Source organism: Balaenoptera musculus, chromosome 2 (genome assembly GCF_009873245.2).
Source record: "Balaenoptera musculus isolate JJ_BM4_2016_0621 chromosome 2, mBalMus1.pri.v3, whole genome shotgun sequence".
NCBI lineage: Eukaryota > Metazoa > Chordata > Mammalia > Artiodactyla > Balaenopteridae > Balaenoptera > Balaenoptera musculus.
In genome coordinates, this window is record NC_045786.1 from 15908757 (window position 1) to 15931596 (window position 22840).

General features: G+C 37.4%; 1 protein-coding gene across 1 annotated transcript in view; it reads right to left on the reverse strand.

Moving 5' to 3' along the window:
- The window catches only part of MALRD1 (MAM and LDL receptor class A domain containing 1), a 612855-nt gene that overhangs the window by 558857 nt on the left and 31158 nt on the right, over positions 1-22840 (reverse strand). The window contains exon 5 of the mRNA XM_036841268.1: positions 1642-1738. Coding sequence (XP_036697163.1) covers positions 1642-1738 — 97 coding nt within the window. The remainder of the gene's footprint in view (positions 1-1641; positions 1739-22840) is intronic.

Below are 22840 nucleotides of genomic sequence, written 5' to 3' on the forward strand. Positions count from 1 at the left end.
CAGAGCCAAAGATGAAGAGTAAGTTCATGTCTGAAATGATAGCAGAGTCCTATTACAAGCGATCTCAAGTCCCAAGCACAACCCAAGCATTCTTCTGTGTAAATCTGTAATGTAAACAAAGTTTCAATAGCAACAGCCAGTTCCTAACTTCCTGATGGTTCAGAAAGTCCAGCCAATAGCTGATTTCACTGCTTTATTCTCCTTTGAGGGTGATCAGCCAGACCGGGCAATAAACAGAACTATTAGGGATCATTTTGTTTGGCAGATGTCAATTTCTGCAGAAACTATAAAACTGAGATATATAAAGGCCCTGCTGAAGTGATCAGGGTCAGGGACTAGATGTCTCATTAAAAATCAAGCATAAGCAGGCTGTGCTCTGGCCTCAGGAACAACTATGCAGGGTAACAGAAGAGGAATTATTAGGGGACATTTGAATGGCAGATCATGCTTTGTCTGGAGTTAACAATGTATTCTACACTGGTATATTGATTCTCTTCTGATAAATCTAATAAATATTATCTTCTTTTAGTGAAAAGGCACTGATGTTTATACTTAAATTATTTACTTCTAGGAATGGGTGGAGGTTATAGTCTGTTCCTTTAAAGTTCTCCATTTCAATTTACCTATGTTTCAATTTATCCTATCATGATTTCTTACTAACATATACTGAGAACTGACAGTACAAAGATGAAAGAGACCTTTATGTGTTCCAGTGTTTAGAAGGTGCTGTCATCAGCTCCTGTAAAACCTTATCTTGGTTTGAGTGGCAAAAGACACATACCTGTAAGCTCTTATCATAACAGTAGGAGTGCTTTTTAAACATCAAAGTGCAATACAAACACCCTTTATCAAGTTTCCTTGATTTCTCTTAGGTAGACCAATCCACCTCTTCTGTTACTGGAATATTTTTTACCACGACTACCATATCTTTGTACAAAATTAGAACTGGGAATACTCTCTACAAAATTGCTATCTTTATTCTACTATATCATAATAAAATTTCAAAAGGAAAAATATCAAATATCTATAATCACATATATCTGAATATGTATAGTTATTGCTTATTCGACTAAGTTAATTTTATCATTACCAATTTATATTTTAAACATTGAACATTTCTATTGAGAACAATGTGACTGGTGAATTGAATATTATACAGTTAATATAGTCAAGGGACCGATATGGATAACTTTTTAGATCTGTGTGGTTTATTGATCTAGTCGTTTCAGTCTAAATAGAAAATAGATTATAATTAATATATTTCTCCATCTGTGTCTTTCAGTGGCATAGTCAAATTGATTCTCCAAGAAGACAATTTCAAGTCTATGGAGGCCAGTTTTCTCCCAATCTCCTAGAAGGCATAGAGTTCGCTGGGTAAGATTTAACTAAACAGTGTAAACGTTGCTACAAGGTTCCAAATCTGAGACTAAATTACACCTTTCAGCTCTTTATAGCATCAGCAGTGAAAAATACCATCTTCACCTCTAGCATTAAATCTAGTCATTGTTACACAGTGTATTAGAAAATAGCTCACTCTAAAGCATTAAGTAAAAATAAAGAGCAGATCAAAGTCATTACACAATATTTAAACTGCACTGGATTTATTATACAATAAGGATCAAAATAAGAAAAAGTTCTTACCATTTGCAGGCAAGCAGCCTGAGCTGAAGGATATATCATCAATAGCTATGACTTCATCCTGTTCATGAGTTGAAATCATCTGGCCTTCAAAAACAACCTGGATCAGAAAAATGAAATAAAACAAAAACAAAGAGCAAGGAACATTACTACCTCACAGTCTTATAGCACAGAGCCTACAAATTAGAAACATGTCACTTCCTAGAAGCACTTGGGTGACCATGCCAATTCCAAGTGGAAAGAGATCTAAACATACATTTTGAAGAACAAGAAAATGTACAGTCATCTCTATCCCACATGTCTAGGTTAGGTAACATGTTTGTGAAATGAAGCAACAGTCACCTGGTTTCTGCCCCATATCATCTCCTGAGTTTGGTTCCTATGCGTTCATACTATTTAGTATTTACCAGTTCTTGGACCCATGCTCCATCTTGAACTCTTGATTCTTGGCATTTTTCATCTGTGCTCCATTTCCACCTCTGGTTCTCTGAATTTTACTCACAGTCCTGCCTTGGATGACCTTGTGGTATCCTCCTGCACATTTTCTGCCATCACCTAGACATAGCTTGGGACACTGACTGGAAATCGTTGTTCAGTGACTTATTGTTAAAATGACTGAATGTTATATTGTGATGTGAAGCCAGCCCAGTCTCCACCAGGAAATAGTCTGGTATAATGAATCTAGAAACTTGGAAAGATCAAGTAATCCTAATTACTTAAATCAATAGAAAACTGGTGTGTTGGTGGAAAGTATTATCCCACTTTCACTAATGAATACCAATGATGTGTGAGGCTTAATTCATGGATGCATTAAACCTGTGTGCATTGCTCAGCCTTGTTCATAATATAAACATTTTATTATGTCAAAACATCACACTGCTTCTTAGCTTAACAGATGGTCTGCATTTTTCTGTGCTGCATTCTCTTTTGTTTCTGTACAACAAGATGTACTAATACATTTCTTCTTGAACCAGATGCTATCTACTAGTCTATTAAAAATATAAGAAACATCCATAATGTGTCCAGCAAACCATCAATATGTAGCCCCCAGAAAGTCATCTCCTCTTCACATAAAACAGAATAACCATGTGACTAATTATAAGTCAGGACCATGCTGGAAAAGGTCTATCAAAAGTTTGTTACATAGGGATATTTCATATGAGGCCAATATAGCACAGTGATTAAAGTGTATATTTGGAACCAGACTCCTTGAATTCAGATCCCAGATACACCACTTCATAGCAAGAAGACCTTGGAGAAGGTACTTAATATCTCTGTGCCTCAGTTTTCTTCGTAAAAAGGTACTGATAAAAATAATAAGTTATTACCTATATGATAAGGTTTATGTAAGGATAAATGAGTTATTACACGTACAATTGCACTTGGCCTATAGTTGGCATTAGTGTTAGCTATTATTATAACATAGTGATTAAAATATTTAAGCTATTGGATGAATAGTGTCTACCAATTAAAAAAAAAATCTATTCTCTACAGATTAACTTTATTCTTCTTGAAAGCTTTCTCACATAGATATATTCCCTAGTTCTTGCCAAACTAAGCAAATACCTGTAGCAGCCACATTTAAAGAGAGAAGTGGAAATAAGTGTTAACTAATCACCAGTCTCTTCTTTTTTCCTCTACACCCTTCCTGGAAACCCATTCACCCTCAGGGCTTTAACTGTCACCCAGGCTGATGACAAATTTACATCAGGAATGTCAACCTCTCTCTTGAGCGCTCCTCCCACATCTCCATAGTCTGCTGGATATTTTCACGCCAATGACATGAAGTTACTTCTGATTCATAACGTTCTTTCTCCTGAACTTGGACCTCTCCCCTGACACTCAAAACTTCAGAAGACTGCTCAAAACTTCAGTGTTCAAAACTCTAAAATGACCTTTGGAATGACTTTCTCCTCCAGTCACATGTCCAATCAGTCAGGACCTATTAACACCCCCTCCTTTCCATCCTTGTTTCCACTTGTATATCTTCACACCTGATCTAATGAAGTAGATTTTAAATTAATTTATTTATTTATTTTTTGGCTGTGTTGGGTCTTCGGTTCATGCGAGGGCTTTCTCCAGTTGCGGCAAGTGGGGGCCACTCTTCATCGCAGTGCGGGGACCGCTCTTCATCGCGGTGCGCGGGCCTCTCACCATCGCGGCCCCTCCCGCTGCGGGGCACAGGCTCCAGACACGCAGGCTCAGTAATTGTGGCTCACGGGCCCAGCCGCCCCGCGGCATGTGGGATCTTCCCGGACCAGGGCTCGAACCCGTGTCCCCTGCATTAGCAGGCAGATTCTCAACCACTGCGCCACCAGGGAAGCCCTGAAGTAGATTTTAAATTACCTTCTTACCTTCAATCCTCTCCTCACCAGAGTTTGCAATATGTATTTATTGGATTCAACTGAAGAAATGTTAGTATGAAAATCAGCTGCCTTTTGAGCCCACTGGCACAGAAAGAGGAAACGTTTTCCTTAGGTAAAGAACTATTTCTCTAACTGTAGGGAAATTACTAATGGATCTGTGTGGCTGTGAAACAGAAGACCCACCAGGCACAATGAGATACTCCAGTTAAACGTATTTAACAAAAAGATTTTCCAGGGATTTTGGCTGGGATCCTGCAAAGAGGGATAGGTTGAATGAGCTAAAGAAAGTGGAACCCCATGATAATTTTCTAAAAAAGGGAGGCCCTATAGTCAGAAGCTGTGTTTGTAATATGGTAGTTGTGTTTCTAAGAAAAGTGATTAACATTCTTTGTTTTCTCCAAAACTTTGGCAAATAAGGATTTCCAAACATCCCCACCTCACTTTTTCTGTGTTAGGTGAAATAAAGAAAAGAAAAGGGAATTTCCTGGTGGTCCAGTGGTTAGGACCCTGTGTTTCTACTGCAGGAGGCAAGGGTTCGATCCCTGGTCAGGAAACAAAGATCCCTCAGGCCGGGGGCATGGCCAAAAAAAAAAAAAAGAATAGCAAAGTAGCAAAATAAAAGCAGATCACAACATAGATAATGGAGTTATGAGTCTGGCAACATCACAAAGTCAGGTATGGCCTGCACTGATGCAAAAATAAACATGAGACACAGAGACCTCTGGGCCAACATTAAATGCACCAACATTCAAATTATAGGGGTCCAAGAAGAAGAGAAAAAGAAACAGACTGAAAAAATATTTGAAGAGTTTATAGTTGAAAATTCCCTAATATGGGTAAGGAAATAGCCAATCAAGTCCAGGAAGTGCAGAGAGTCCCATACAAGATAAATCCAAGGAGAAACACACCAAGACACATATTAATCAAACTATCAAAAAATTAACACAAAGAAAAAATATTAAAAGCAGCAAGGGAAAAGCAACAAATAACATACAAGGGAATCCCCATAAGGTTAACAGCCGATCTTTCAGCAGAACCTCTGCAAGCCAGAAGGGAGTGGCAGGACATATTTAAAGTGATGAAAGGGAAAAGCTTACAACAAAGATTACCCTACCCAGCAAAGATCTCATTCAGATTCAATGGAGAAATCAAAAGCTTAAACACAAGCAAAAGCTAGGAGAATTCAGCACCACCAAACCAGCTTTACAACAAATGCTAAAGGAACTTCTCTAGGCAGGAAACACAACAGAAGGAAAAGACCTACAAAAACTAACCCAAAATAGTTAAGAAAATGGTAATAGGAACATACATATCAATAACTACCTTAAATGTAAATGGATTAAATGCTCCAACCAAAAGATATAGACCGGCTGAATGGATACAAAAACAAAACCTGTATATATGCTGTCTACAAGAAACCTACTTCAGACCTAGGACACATACAGACTGAAAGTGAGGGGATGGAAAAAGATATTCCATGCAAATGGAAATCAAAACAAAGCTGGAGTAGCAATTCTCATATCAGACAAAATAGACTATAAAACAAAGACTACTACAAGAGACAAAGAAGCACACAACATAATGATCAAGGGATCAATCCAAGAAGAAGATATAACAATTGTAAATATTTATGCACCCAAAATAGGAGCACCTCCATACATAAGGCAAATGCTAACAGCCATAAAAGGGGAAATCGACAGTAACACAATCAGTGTAGGGTACTTTAACACACCACTTTCACCAATGGACAGATCATCCAAAATGAAAATAAATAAGGAAACATAAGCTGTAAATGATACATTAAACAAGATGGACTTAATTGATATTTATAGGACATTGCGTCCAAAAACAACAGAATACACTTTCTTCTCAAGTGCTCATGGAACATTCTCCAGGACAGATCATATCTTGGGTCACAAGTCAAGCCTTGGTAAATTTAAGAAAATTGAAATCATATCAAGTATCTCCTCCAACCACAACACTATGAGACTAGATATCAATTACAGGAAAAAATCTGTAAAAAACACAAACATACGGAGGCTAAACAATACACTACTAAATAACCAAGAGATCACTGAAGAAATCAAAGAGGAAATCAAAAAATACCTAGAAACAAATGACAATGAAAACACGACGACCCAAAACCTATGGGATGCAGCAAAAGCAATTCTAAGAGCAAATTTTACAGCAATACAATCCTACCTCAAGAAACAAGAAACATCTCAAATAAACAACCTAAACTTACACCTAAAGCAATTAGAGAAAGAACAAAAAAACCTTAAAGTTAGCAGAAGGAAAGAAATCATAAAGAACAGGTCAGAAATAAATGAAAAAGAAATGAAGGGAACAATACCAAAGATCAATAAGACTAAAAGATGGTTCTTTGAGAAGATAAACAAAATTGATAAACCATTAGCCAGACTCATCAAAAAAAAAAAGGGAGAAGATTCAAATCAACAGAATTAGAAATGAAAAAGGAGAAGTAACAACTGACACAGCAGAAGTACAAAGGATCATGAGAGATTACTACAAGCAACTATATGCCAATAAAATGGACAAGCTGGAAGAAATGGAGAAATTCTTAGAAAAGCACAACCTCCCTAGACTGAACCAGGAAGAAACAGAAAATATAAACAGACCAATCACAAACACTGAAATTGAAACTGTGATTCAAAATCTTCCAACAAACAAAAGCCCAGGACCAGATGGCTTCACAGGTGAATTCTATCAAACATTTACAGAAGAGTTAACACCCATCCTTCTCAAACTCTTCCAAAATATTTTGGAACATTTCCCAATTCATTCTATGAGGCCACCATCACCCTGATACCAAAACAAAGATGTCACAAAGAAAGACAATGATGCCACAAGGAAAGAAAACTACAGGCCAATAACACTGATGAACATAGATGCAAAAATCCTCAACAAAATACTAGCAAACAGAATCCAACAACACATTAAAAGGATCATACACAATGATCAAGTGGGGTTTATCCCAGGAATGCAAGGATTCTTCAATATATGCAAATCAATCACTGTCATACACCATATTAATAGATTGAAGGAGAAAAACCATATGATCATCTCAATAGATGCAGAAAAAGCTTTTGACAAAATTCAACACCCATTTATGATAAAAACCTTACAGAAAGCTGGCATAGAGGGAACTTACCTCAACATAGTAAAGGCCATATATGAAATACCCACAGCCAACTTCATTCCCAATGGTGAAAAACTGACATGATTTCCTCTAAGATCAGGAACAAGACAAGGCTGTCCACTCTCACCACTATTATTCAACATAGTTTTGGAAGTTTTAGCCACAGCAATCAGAGAAGAAAAAGAAATAAAAGGAATCCGAATCGGAAAAGAGGATGTAAAGCTGTCACTGTTTGCAGATGACATGATACTATACATCGAGAATCCTAAAGATGCTAACAGAAAACTACTAGAGCTAATCAATGAATTTGGTAAAGTAGCAGGATACAAAATTAATGCACAGAAATCTCTTGCATTCCTATACACTAATGATGAAAAATCTGACAGAGAAATTAAGGAAACACTCACATTTACCATTGCAATAAAAAGAACAAAATATCTAGGAATAAACCTACCTAGGGAAACAAAAGACCAGTATTCAGAAAACTATAAGACACTGATGAAAGAAATTAAAGATGATACAAACAGATGGAGAGACATACCATGTTCTTGGATTGGAAGAATCAACACTGTGAAAATGACTCTACTACCCAAAGCAACCTACAGATTCAGTGCAATCCCTATCAAACTACCAATGGCATTTTTCATGGAACTAAGACAAAAAGTCTTAAAATTTGTATGGAAACACAAAAGACCCCGAAGAGCCAAAGCAATCTTGAGAAAGAAAAACGGAGATGGAGGAATCAGGCTCCCGGACTTCAGACTACTGTAGCTGTGTAGCATGCTACACAGCTACAGTAATCAAGACAGTATGGTACTGGCACAAAAACAGAAATATAGATCAATGGAACAGGATAGAAAGCCCAGAGATAAACCCATGCACATATGATCACCTTATTCTTGATAAAGGAGGCAAGAATATACAATGGAGAAAAGATAGCCTCTTCAATAAGTGGTGCTGGGAAAACTGGACAGCTACATGTAAAAGAATGAAATTAGAACACTCCCTAACACCATACACAAAAATAAACTCAAAATGGATTAAAGACCTAACTGTAAGGCCAGACACTATAAAACTCTTAGAGGAAAACATAGGCAGAACACTCTATGACATAAATCACAGCAAGATCCTTCTTGACCCACCTCCTAGAGAAAAGGAAATAAAAACAAAAATAAACAAATGGGACCTAATGAAACTTAAAAGCTTTTGCACAGCAAAGGAAACCATAAACAAGACGAAAAGACAATCCTCAGAATGGGAGAAAATATTTGCAAACAAAGCAACTGACAAAGGATTAATCTCCAAAATATATAAGCAGCTCATGCAGCTCAATATCTAAAAAACAAACAGTCCAGTCCAAAAATGGGCAGAAGACCTAAACAGACATTTCTCCAAAGAAGGTATACAGATTGCCAACAAATACATGAAAGGATGCTCACCATCATTAATCATTAGAGAAATGCAAATCAAAACTACAATGAGGTATCACCTCACACCAGTCAGAATGGCCATCATTAAAAAATCTAGAAACAATAAATGCTGGAGAGGGTGTGGAGAAAAGGGAACCCTCTTGCACTGCTGGTGGGAGTGTAAATTGACACAGCCACTATGGAGAACAGTATGGAGAGTCCTTTAAAAACTAAAAATAGAAATACCATATGACCCAGCACTCTCACTACAGGGCATATACCCTGAGAAAACCATAATTCAAAAAGAGTCATGTACCACAATGTTCATTGCAGCTCTATTTACAATAGCCAGGACATGGAAGCAACCTAAGTGTCCATCGACCGATGAATGGATGAAGATGTGGCACATATATACAATGGAATATTACTCAGCCATAAAAGAAATGAAATTGATTTATTTGTAGTGAATTGGATGGACCTAGAGTCTGTCATACAGAGTGAAGTAAGTCAGAAAGAGAAAAACAAATATTGTATGTTAACGCATATATATGGAATCTAAAAAAAAAAAAAAATGGTTCTGAAGAACCTAGGGGCAGGACAGGAATAAAGACGCAGACGTAGAGAATGGACCTGAAGACCCGGCGAGAGGGAACGGTAAGCTGGGACGAAGTGAGAGAGTGGCATGGACATATATACACTACCAAATGTAAAATAGATAGCTAGTGCGAAGCAGCTGCACAGCACAGGGAGATCAGCTTTGTGCTTTGTGACCACCTAGAGGGGTGGGATAGGGTGGGAGGGAGGGAGACGCAAGAGGGAGGAGATATGGGGATATATGTATATGTATAGCTGATTCACTTTGTTATAAAGCAGAAACTAACACACCATTGTAAAGCAATTATACTCCAATAAAGATGTTTTAAAAATAATAATAAAATAAATAAACAAACAAACAACAAACATGAGACAAATTCCTTTCACACCAAACATTTTAAGAGAAGATGGCTTTTGAAGCGAAGCTTAGGGCTCAGAACACTTGATTTAAATCTTAGAGGAAACTTTGATGGTAGGTGAATAATGGACATAAACTCACTTGGATTACACTAATAACTACACGAACAGAAACCCTTGTAGTTATAGTTACCGTGCGAAAGTTTTCTTAATTAGTAGTACACATTCAATATTATTTCTCAAGCAAACACGTGAAACACAAAAAGATGACAGTAATCTTTTCTCCATCATGTGTTCACACAGTAAGTATTCTTGAATTAAAAGATAAAATGTCTCTCAGATTATGATTTTGAAAAGTTTGAGAGTAACATTAACAGTTTATTATTATTAGTAACATCTTTTGTTCATATCAATAAAGCCTATTGTTTCTGAATAGGAGAGTGGTGAGAACTCTCTGGCATTTCTAAATGGAATATCAAAGAAATAACAAGTAGATAGTAGCATATTAAAAATGCTTCAGTACCTTTTTAAAATTCAGGCACTGACTTCTCAAGAATCCAAACATTCAACTTGCAAACCATAGTCAGTGATATAATTAGTAACATAGTATTCATTCCTTCCTACCCATAAAACCAACAGGTGAACTCCCTTCAAGAACCAGAAAAAAACATGGATGAGGGAATTTTTCACTTGAATTTGAGACTAAATTTTTGCTGTACATTTAGCCTATATTCTTTGCTTCTATGAATATTTGAAGACAATAGTAAAATTAATTGCTTATATCTGCAATTTTGAGAAATGTGATTGCAGTTAATCAGCACCATGCAATGCATAGTAATGTTTCATCTAACACAGCAGACAAAAGAATATTTAATGAGTCACATTAGATCTGACCAAATCTAGAGGTTGGAATTTTTTTTCTATATTTTATAAATCCTTATACTGCTACAACATGATACAAAATTATCACGGCTCAGTGACTAAATGATTGAGATCTGAAATCAAACTATCCTAGGTTCTAATCTTATATGGGATTTGGTAGGTTATTTCATTCTCTAAAGCTTATAATACAAATGTGAACAGTGGGGTAAATTATAGTTCAGAGGACTGCCGTGAAGGGTCAATAAGATAATATACATGAAAGACTAAATGCAGTGCTTTACACATAGTAAGTGATCAATCAATGCTAGATGCTATTCCTTAAACATCTTCAGAAACTTTCTGAAATGCTGCCATCTTTGTGGACTAAATGTGTAAACACCATTCCTTGTTTATTCTCTCAGAAATTAACATATGATTCAGGTTTACTAAGAAATGGACCTAGTCCTTTACAGATGAAGGTGACAAAGCCCACACACAAGAGCCAGATCCAGAGGCTTTCTCAGAAACCCATGCTAAGCCAGGGTCCAGCTGGGATTAAAATCTACTATTTGGGTATTTCTAAAGGAAGCATAAACGGCTTTAAAAACTATCAGAAGGCAGAATGGAGGAGAAATTGCAAAAAACAGAATAATTCTCGGAGGCCTGTAGATTTATGAGGCAGCAGAAATTGCTTGGAGACGCTGATTACAAAATGCCCTCAAATAAGCCTCTTGCTAAAGCTTTTTAGGAAAGAGCTACTACACGGTGGCAGGCAATATTCCAAGCACTGCACATCTCTGTGGCCCAGCTCAACAAAAGCAAATGAACATCTGTTCACTTGCTGACAGGATAGAACTAAAACATACCTACAATCTTAAAGATTGGTGTAGCCAAAGGATCCCAAGAGAGTCATAGGGTTTTCTAATTTTTTACAAAGCCTTTAAGGTAGAAGCACTGTTTTCATGTCAGCAATAAAGTATTTAGAGAAACAAATTAATATGCTACACGTGCATCTGCTTTGGTTGAAGATACTGCTGCATTTTCAAGTGTGCAGGTGAATAACCTCGCTGCCTCTGCTGAAGCTGAAATGCCCTGGAGATAATATATTTGGGAATTTTAAGTTTTATGTTTATCTACTACACATATTTAATCATCAACCCCCATAGTATGCTATTTGGGAATGGACAGCTGAGAAAAGCAAAGAAGTTATTTTAAAAGGTTTAACCTACAAGCAGCAAGTTTCTCCTCTGCCCAGCATCAAATCTCCGTTGTGCTACTAATAAAGACCTTGACTGAAAGACAGAGACAGTTAAATATAAGAAGGCACAATGCCTGACAAAGACAGCTTAAGACTCTTTTACCATCCACTCTGTTTCAAAGTTGGAAAAGATGTATAAATACTGATAAAGTTTATACATAGACAAGAGTCCCATCTCAGTCCTTAAAGTTTAGACAAGCGTGCAGAGGGACTTCAGCAAGCCCATCCGTCAGCATCTAGTCAATGTGACTCAGTCCCTTCAAAGGCACTCTTGGCTCTGTTTTGTTGCTCTTGTTGTTATTGAAAAAAGAGAGAGACACAGGGATGTAAAAAAAAAAAGAAGTATAAGAAATAAACTAGAAACTTCTCTATAGTAATTAATGACACCTGAACATCCACAACAAATTGGATGCATTATTGGTGGCCAGGGGTTTTCATTCTGCACAGCACTTGTCACTAAAGGCAGGGACACAGGGTGTCTCGGCCCCATGCCTGATCAATCCCTCATAGGAGGACTTAAATGCCTGATGGCTTAAAATACCACCTCCCACCCCCATATACACCAATAATATTGGATTTCAAGAGAGTACAATGCCTCAAATGACAGAATTATGTTTCCAGCTACACAGTTCTGTTCTCCTTAAGTCCTATGATCTAGGAGTCACTTAACTGCCTACTAAGTGATTTTCTTTCATCTTCTTTGGAACCCCATTTAGTTTTACAAAACCCTGAAAATTCCAAACTTCAGTGATTTTATGACAGATCAATTAAGAAAATGTGCCATTCTTATAGTTTATAATTCAATTTTTATAGTAGAGGTCCTGCTCATTCTCCCATCTTCCCTCTTCGCCACTCAAAATTCAATCCAATTCAATCTCTATATTCAGGCAAGTGCTAAATCCATCACATATCAGATGATTTTCTATTCCATATCAAAATTATAAAATTATTATACTAATCTAATAATAGATGCTAGAAGAAACCTACTTGGGTTAATTTGGCTCACAAACCAGGTTTAAAAAGCAAATTTGGAGAGATAGCTTCAAGATGGCAGAGGAGTAAGACGTGGAGATCACCTACCTCCCCACAAATACATCAAAAATACATCTACATGAGGAACATCTCCTATAGAACACCAACTGAACGCTGGCAGAAGACCTCAGACTTCCCAAAAGGCAAGAAACTCCCTACGTAGCTGGGTAGGGCAAAAGAAAAAAGAAAAAACAGAGACAAAAGAATAGGGATGGGACCTGCATCTCTGGGAGGGAGCTGGGAATGAGGAAAAGTTTCCACACACTAGGAAGCCCCTTCACTGGTGGAGACGGGGGTTGGGCAGGGGGGAAGCTTCAGAGCCACAGGGGAGAGCGCAGCCACAGGTGTGCAGAGGGCAAAGTGAAGACATTCTCGCACAGAGGATCGCTGCTGACCAGCACTCACCAGCCTGAGGGGCTTCTCTGCTCACCTGCCGGGGTGGGCAGGGGCTGGGAGCTGAGGCTTGGGCTTCAGAGATCAGATCCCAGGGAGAGGACGGGGGTTGGCTGCGTGAACACAGCCTGAAGGGAGCTAGTGCGCCACAGCTAGCCGGGAGGGAGTCCAAGAAAAGTCTGGACCTGCCTAAGAGGCAAGAGACCATTGTTCCGGGGTGTGCGAGGAGAGGGGATTCAGAGCACCACCTAAATGAGCTCCAGAGATGGGCACGAGCCACAGCTATCAGCATGGACACCAGAGACAGGCATGAAATGCTAAGGCTGCGGCTGCAGCCACCAAGAAGCCTGTGTGCAAGCACAGGTCACTATCCACACTTCCCCTCCCGGGAGGCTGTGCAACCCGCCACTGCCAGGGTCCCATGATCCAGGGACAACTTCCCTGGGAGAACACACAGCATACCTCAGACTCTTGCAACATCACGCCAGCCTCTGCCACCACAGGCTCGCCCCGCATTCTGTACCCCTCCCTCCCCCTGGCCTGAGTGAGCCAGAGCCCCCGAATCAGCTGCTACTTTACCCCCATAATGTCTGGGCGGGAAGAGACACCCTCAGGTGACCTACACAAAGAGGCAGGTCCAAATCCAAAGCTGAACCCCAGGAGCTGTGCGAACAAAGACGAGAAAGCGAAATCTCTCTGTGCAGCCTCAGGAGCAGTAGATTAAATTTCCACAATCAAACTGATGTACCCTGCATCTGTGGAATAACTGAATAGAAAATGAATCATCCCAAAATTGAGCTGGTGGGCTTTGGGAGCAACTGTTGACTTGGGGTTTGCTTTCTGCATCTAACTGTTTCTGGTTTTATGTTTATCTTAGTTTACTATTTAGAGCTTATTATCACTGGTACATTTGTTTATTGATTTGGTTGCTCTCCTCCTTTTTTTTTTTATGTATATATTTTTCCTTTTTTCCCCTTTTGTGACTGTGTATGTGGATGCTTCTTTGTGTGATTTTGTCTGTATAGCTTTGCTTTTACCATTTGTCCTGGGGATCTGTCTGTCCATTTTTTTTTTTTTTTTAGTATAGTTTTTAGCACTTCTTATCATTTGGTGGATTTGTTTTTTGTTTGGTTGCTCTCTTTTTTCTTTCTTTTTTATTACTTCTTAAATTTTTTATTTTTAATAATATATTTTTTACATTTTATTTTAATAACCTTATTTTATTTTTCTTTCTTTCTTTTTCTCCCTTTTCTTCTGAGCCATGTGGCTGACAGGGTCTTGGTGCTCCGGCTGGGTGTCAGGCCTGAGCCTCTGAGGTGGGAGAGCCGAGTTCTGGACATTGGTCCACCAGAGACCTCCTGGCCACACATAATATCAAATGGCAAAAGCTCTCTCAGAGATCTCCATCTCAATGTGAAGACCCAGCTCCACTCAATGACCAGCAAGCTACAGTGCTGGACACCCTATGCCAAACAACTAGCAAGACAGGAACACAAACACACCCATTAGCAGAGAGGTGGCCTAAAATCATAGTAAGTCCACAGACACACCAAAACACACCACCAGACGCGGTCCTACCCACCAAAAAGACAAGATCCAGCCTCATCCATCAGAACACAGGCACCAGTCCCCTCCACCAGGAAGCCTACAAAACCCACTGAACCAATATTACCCACTGGGGGCAGTCACCAAAAACAATGGGAAAAACGAAACTGTAGCCTGCAAAAAGGAGACCCCAAACACAGTAAGTTAAGCAAAATGAGAAGACAGAGAAATACACAGCACATGAAGAAGCAAGGTAAAAACCCACCAGACAAAAAAATTAAGAGGAAACAGGCAGTCTAAATGAAAAACAATTCAGAATAATGATAGTAAAGTTGATCTAAATCATGGAAATAGATTGGAGAAAATACAAGAAATGTTTAACAAGGACCTAGAAGTACTAAAGAGTAAACAAACAATGGTGAACAACACAATAAATGAAACTAAAAATTCTCTAGAAGAAATCAATAGCAGAATAACTGGGGCAGAAGAACGGATAAGTGACCCAAAAGATAAAATAGTGGAAATAATTACCACAGAGCAGAATAAAGAAAAAAGAATTAAAAGAATTGAGGGCAGCCTCAGAGACCTCTGGGACAACATTAAATGCACCAACATTCGAATTATAGGGGACCCAAAAGAAGAAGAAAAACAAAGGGACTGAGAAAATATTTGAAGAGATTATAGTTGAAAACTTCCCTAGCTTGGGTAAGGAAACAGTCAATCAAGTCCAGAGAGCAAGGAGAGTCCCATACAGGATAAATCCAAAGAGAAACACGCCAAGACACATACTAATCAAATTATCAAAAATTAAATACAAGGAAAAAATATTAAAAGCACTAAACTAAAAGCAACAAATAACATACAAGGGAATCCCATGAGGTTAACAGCTGATCTTTCAGCAGAAAATCTGCAAGCCAGAAGGGAGTGGCACGACATATTTAAAGTGATGAAAGAGAAAAAACTAAAACCAAGATTACTCTACCCAGCAAGTATCTCATTCAGATTTGACAGAGAAAGTAAAACCTTTATAGACAAGCAAAAGGTAAGAGAATTCAGCACCACCAAACCAGCTTTACAAAAAATGCTAAAGGAACTTCTCTAGGCAGGAAACAAAAGAGGAGGAAAAGACCTACAATAACAAACCCAAAACAATTAAGAAAATGGCACTAGGAACACACATATCGATAATTACCTTAAATATAAATGGATTAAATGCTCCAACCAACAGACATAGACTGGCTGAATGGATACAGAAACAAGACCTGTACATATGCTGTCCACAAGAGACCCACTTCAGACCTAGGGAAACATACAGACTGAAAGTGAGGGGATGGAAAAAGATATTCCATGCAAATGGAAATCAAAACAAAGCTGGAGTAGCAATTCTCATATCAGACAAAACAGACTATAAAACAAAGACTACTACAAGAGACAAAAAAGCACACAACATAATGATCAAGGGATCAATCCAAGAAGATGATATAACAATTGTAAATATTTATGCACCCAACATAGGAGCACCTCCATACATAAGGCAAATGCTAACAGCCATAAAAGGGGAAATCAACAGTAACACAATCATAGTAGGGGACTTTAACACCCCACTTTCACCAATGGATAGATCATCCAAAATGAAAATAAATAAGGAAACACAGCTTTAAAAGATACATTAAACAAGATGCACTTAATTGATATTTATAGGACATTGCATCCAAAAACAACAGAATATACTATCTTCTCAATTGCTCATGGAACATTCTCCAGGATAGATCATATCTTGGGTAACAAAACAAGCCTTGGTAAATTTAAGAAAACTGAAGTCGTATCAAGTATCTCCTCCGACCACAATGCTATGAGACTACATATCAATTACAGGAAAAAATCTGTGAAAAATACAAACACATGGAGGCTAAACAATACACTACTAAATAACAAAGAGATCACTGCAGAAATCAAAGAGGAAATAAAAAAATACCTAGAGACGAATGATAATGAAAACATGACGATCCAAAACCTGTGGGATGCAGCAAAAGCAGTTCTAAGAGGGAGTTTTATAGCTATACAAGCCTACCTCAAGAAACAAGAGAAGTCTCAAGTAAACAATCTAACCTTACACCTAAAGGAACCAGAGAAAGAAGAACAAACAAAACCCAAAGTTAGCAGAAGGAAAGAAATCATAAAGATCAGAGCAGAAATAAATGAAATAGAAACAAAGAAAACAATAGCAGAGATCAATAAAACTAAAAGCTGGTTCTCTGAGAAGATAAACAAAATTGATAAACCATCAGCCAGACTCATCAAGAAAAAGAGGGAGAGGACTCAAATCGATAAAATTAGAAATGAAAAAGGAGAAGTTACAACAGACACTGCAGAAATACAAAACATCCTAAGAGACTACTACAAGCAACTTTATGCCAATAAAATGGACAACCTGGAAGAAATGGACAAATTCTTAGAAAGGTAAAACCTTCCAAGACTGAACCAGGAAGAAACAGAAAATATGAACAGACCAATCACAAGAAATGAAATTGAAACTGTGATTAAAAATCTTCCAACAAACAAAAGTCCAGGACCAGATGGCTTCACAGGTAAATTCTATCAAACATTTAGAGAAGAGTTAACACCCATCCTTCTCAAACTCTTCCAAAAAATTGCAGAGGAAGGAACACTCCCAAACTCATTCTATGAGGCCACCATCACCCTGATACCAAAACCAGACAAAGGTACTACAAAAAAAGAAAATTACAGACCAATATCACTGATGAATATAGATGCAAAATTCCTCAACAAAATACTAGCAAACAGAATCCAACAACACATTAAAAGGATCATACACCACGATCAAGTGGGATTTATCCCAGGGATGCAAGGATTCTTCAATATACGCAAATCAATCAATGTGATACACCATATTAACAAACTGAAGAATAAAAACCATATGATCATCTCAATAGATGCAGAAAAAGCTTTTGACAAAATTCAACACCCATTTATGATAAAAACTCTCCAGAAAGTGGGCATAGAGGGAACCTACCTCAACATAATAAAGTCCATATACAACAAACCCACAGCAAACATCATTCTCAATGGTGAAAAACTGAAAGCGTTTCCTCTAAGATCAGGAAAAAGAAAAGGATGTCCACTCTCACCACTATTATTCAACATAGTTTTGGAAGTCCTAGCCACGGCAATCAGAGAAGAAAAAGAAATAAAAGGAATACAAATTGGAAAAGAAGAAGTAAAACTGTCACTGTTTGCAGATGACATGATACTATACATAGAGAATCCTAAATATGCCACCAGAAAACTACTAGAGCTAATCAATGAATTTGGTAAAGTTGCAGGATACAAAATTAATGCATTGAAATCTCTCGCATTCCTATACACTAATGATGAAAAATATGAAAGAGAAATTATGGAAACAGTCCCATTTACCACTGCAACAAAAAGAATAAAATACCTAGGAATAAACCTACCTAGGGAGACAAAAGACCTGTATGCAGAAAACTATAAGACACTGATGAAAGAAATTAAAGATGATACAAACAGATGGAGAGATATACCATGTTCTTGGATTAGAAGAATCAATATTGTGAAAATGTCTATACTACCCAAAGCAATCTACAGATTCAATGCAATCCCTATCAAATTACCAATGGCATTTTTTACGGAGCTAGAACAAATCATCTTAAAATTTGTATGGAAACACAAAAGACCACTAATAGCCAAAACAGTCTTGAGGGAAAAAAACAGAGCTGGAGGAATCAGACTCCCTGACTTCAGACTATACTACAAAGCTACAGTCATCAAGACAATATGGTACTGGCACAAAAACAGAAACATAGATCAATGGAACAAGACAGAAAGCCCAGAGATAAACCCACACACCTATGGTCAACTAATCTGTGACAAAGGAGGCAAAGATATACAGTGGAGAAAAGACAGTCTCTTCAATAAGTGGTGCTGGGAAAACTGGACAGCTACATGTAAAAGAATGAAATTAGAGCACTCCCTAACACCATACACAAAAATAAACTCAAAATGGATTAAAAACCTAAATGTAAGACAGACACTATAAAACGCTTAGAGGAAAGCATAGGAAGAACACTCTTTGACATAAATCACAGCAAGATCTTTTTTGATCCACCTCCTAGAGTAATGGAAATAAAAACAAAAATAAACAAATGGGACCTAATTAAACTTAAAAGCTTTTGCACAGCAAAGGAAACCATAAACAAGACGAAAAGACAACCCTCAGAATGGGAGAAAATATTTGCAAACGAATCAACGGACAAAGGATTAATCTCCAAAATATATAAACAGCTCACGCAGCTCAATATTAAAAAAACAAACAACCCAATCCAAAAATGGGCAGAAGACCTAAATAGACATTTCTCCAAGGAAGACATACAGATGGCCAAGAAGCACACGAAAAGCTGTTCAACATCACTAATTATTAGAGAAATGCAAATCAAAACTACAATGAGGTATCACCTCACACCATTTAGAATGGGCATCATCAGAAAATCTACAAACAACAAATGCTGGAGAAGGTGCGGAGAAAAGGGAACCCTCTTGCACTGTTGGTGGGAATGTAAATTGATACAGCCACTATGGAGAACAGTATGGAGGTTCTTAAAAAACTAAAAATAGAAGTACCATATGATCCAGCAATCCCACTACTGGGCATATACCCAGAGAAAACCATAATTCAAAAAGACACATGCACCCCAATGTTCATTGCAGCACTATTTACAATAGACAGGTCATGGAAGCAACCTAAATGCCCATCGACAGATGAATGGATAAAGAATATTTGGTACATATATACAATGGAATATTATTCAGCCATAAAAAGGAACGAAACTGAGTCATTTGTTGAGACGTGGATAGATCTAGAGAACGTCATACAGAGTGAAGTAAGTCAGAAAGAGAAAAAGAAATCTCGTATATTAACGCATGTATGTGGAACCTAGAAAAACGGTACAGATGAACTGGTTTGCAGGGCAGAAGTTGAGACACAGATGTAGAGAACAAACGTATGGACTCCAAGGGGGAAAAGCGGTGGGGCGGTGGGGGTGGTGGTGTAATGAATTGGGCAATTGGGACTGACATGTATACACTGATGTGTATAAAACTGATGACTAATAAGAAACTGTAGTATAAAAAAACAAACAAACAACAAAAAAAACCAACTAATACTAAACTTTCTTTCGGTTATTTGTATGGAAATATGTTAATGTAAATGTTTCAGACATTACATGAAATTTCTAAAAATCTTATATGTTCTGGTATAATGTTATAAGTCAGAATTCTAGTTATTACTTTAAAATGTATATCTCAGAAATAACTAATTTTCCTTGTCAATTGCATTATGAATTTTCATCAAATCTTTAACCATGATCATTTTTAAGTCTTTTGTCATTTACAGAAAGTTCTAGGTGTACTCTGATGCTTTTGCAAATATGTTCCTATAAAAGGGTTTCATCTTCAAGGAATTCATGGAAAAGACTCTGACAAGTACAGGTTTCTGGTAACTGACTATACTGCTAAACTGAATGAATAAGCATTTTCAGAACTCTAATGGAAAACTGATGAATTCATAAAAGTGCTAACAAAAGATCAAGATGAAAAAAAAATTAATTACATGGGACTGAGTGAACTGATGAGGATGATTATAATTTTTGTGACTTTCTGTTTGAATTAAAAAAAAAATCCCACAAGGACTCAGAGGCAAAAAATGTACAAATCAATTTTCACTGCAAAGTAAAGGAGCTGTTACAGTGGAGGATTACTGGACTGAATGTCAATATTATGACATAGTATGAGTGTGTTTCAGGTTTGGTAATTGCAATCATTGCTGCATTTGTTGTGGTCATCCATTTACAATGCTTGGTGTCAGTTTATTTATCTCTTGTAAAAATCAAATACAGTGTGTGTGTGTAAAAAAAAAAAGGGAAAAGACTCAAATCAACAGAATTAGAAATGAAAAAGGAGAAAAAATGACTGACACGGCAGAAATACAAAGGATCATGAGAGATTACTACAAGCAGTGATATGCCAATAAAATGGACAACCTGGAAGAAATGGACAAATTCCTAGAAAAACACAACCTTCCAAGTCTGAACCAGGAAGAAATAGAAAATATAAACAGACAATTCACAAGCACTGAAATGGAAAGTGTGGTTCAAAATCTTCCAACAAACAAAAGCCCAAGACAAGATGGCTCAACAGGCAAATTCTATCAAACCTTTAGAGAAGAGCTAACACCTATCCTTCTCAAACCCTTCCAAAATATAGCAGAGAGAGGAACACTCCCAAACTCATTCTACGAGGCCACCATCACCTTGATATCAAAACCAGACAAAGATGTCACAAAAAAAGAATACTACAGGTCAATATCACTGATGAACATAGATGCAAAAATCCTCAACAAAATACTAGCAAACAGAATCCAACAGTACATTAAAAGGATCATACACAATGATCAAGTGGGATTTATCCCAGGAATGCATGGATTCTTCAATATACACAAATCAATGTGATAAACCATATAAATAAATTGAAGAATAAAAACCATACGAACATCTCAGTAGATGCAGAAAAAGCTTTCAACAAAGTTCAACACCCATTTCTGATTTTAAAAAACTCCCCAGAAGGTAGGCATAGAAGGAACTTACATCAACATAATAAAGGCCATATATGACAAACCCACAGCCAACATCATTCTCAATGGTGAAAAACTGAAACCATTTCCACTAAGATCAGGAACAAGACAAGGTTGCCCACTCTCAACACACAGCTTTGGAATTTTTAGCCACAGCAATCAGAGAAGAAAAAGAAAAAGAAATAAAAGGACTCCAGATCAGAAAAGAAGAAGTAAAACTGTCACTGCTTGCAGATGACATGATACTATACATAGAGAATCCCAAAGATGCTACCAGAAAACTACTAGAGCTAAGCAATGAATTTGGTAAAGTAGCAGGATACAAAATTAATGCACAGAAATCTCTTGCATTCCTATACACTAATGATGAAAAATCTGACAGAGAAATTAAGGAAACACTCCCATTTACCACTGCAACAAAAAGAATAAAATACCTAGGAATAAACCTACCTAAAGAGACAAAAGACCTGTATGCAGAAAACTATAAGACACTGATGAAAGAAATTAAAGATGATACAAACAGATGGAGAGATATACCATGATCTTGGATTGGAAGAATCAACATTGTGAAAATGACTCTACTACCCAAAGCAATCTACAGATTCAATGCAATCCCTATCAGACTACCAATGGCATTTTTCACAGAACTAGAACAAAAACTTTCACAATTTGCATGGAAACACAAAAGACCCCTAATAGCTAAAGCAATCTTGAGAAAGAAAAATGGAGCTGGAGGAATCAGGCTCCATGGCTTCCAACTATACTACAAAGCTACAGTAATCAAGACAGTAGCTTTGGCACAAAAACAGAAATATAGATCAATGGAACAGGATAGAAAGCCCACAGGTAAACCCACATACATATAGTCACCTTATCTTTGATAAAGGAAGCAAGAATATACAATGGAGAAAAGACAGCCTCTTCAATAAGTGGTGCTGGCAAAACTGGACAGCTACATGCACAAGAATGAAATTAGAACACTCCCTAACACCATACACAAAAATAAACTCAAAATGGATTAAAGATCTAAACGTAAGGCCAGGCACTGTAAAACTCTTAGAGGAAAACATAGGCAGAACACTGTATGACATAAATCACAGCAAGATCCCTTTTGATGGACCTCCTAAAGAAATGGACATAAAAACAAAAATAAACAAATGGGACCTAATGAAATTTACAAAACCTTTTGCACAGCAAAGGAAACCATAAACAAGACGAAAAGACAACCCTCAGAATCGGAGGAAATATTTGCAAACGAAGCAACTGACAACAGATTAAACTCCAAAATATACAGGCAGCTCATGCAGCTCAGTTTCAAAAAAACCAACAACCCAATCCAAACATGGGCAGAAGACCTAAATAGACATTTCTCCAAGGAAGATATACAGATTGGCAACAAACACATGAAAGTATGCTCAACATCACTAATCATTAGAGAAATGCAGATCAAAACCACAATGAGGTATCACCTCACCCCAGTCAGAATGGCCATCATCAAAAAATCTACAAACAATAAATGACGGAGAGGGTGTGGAGAAAAGGGAGCCCTCTTGCACTGCT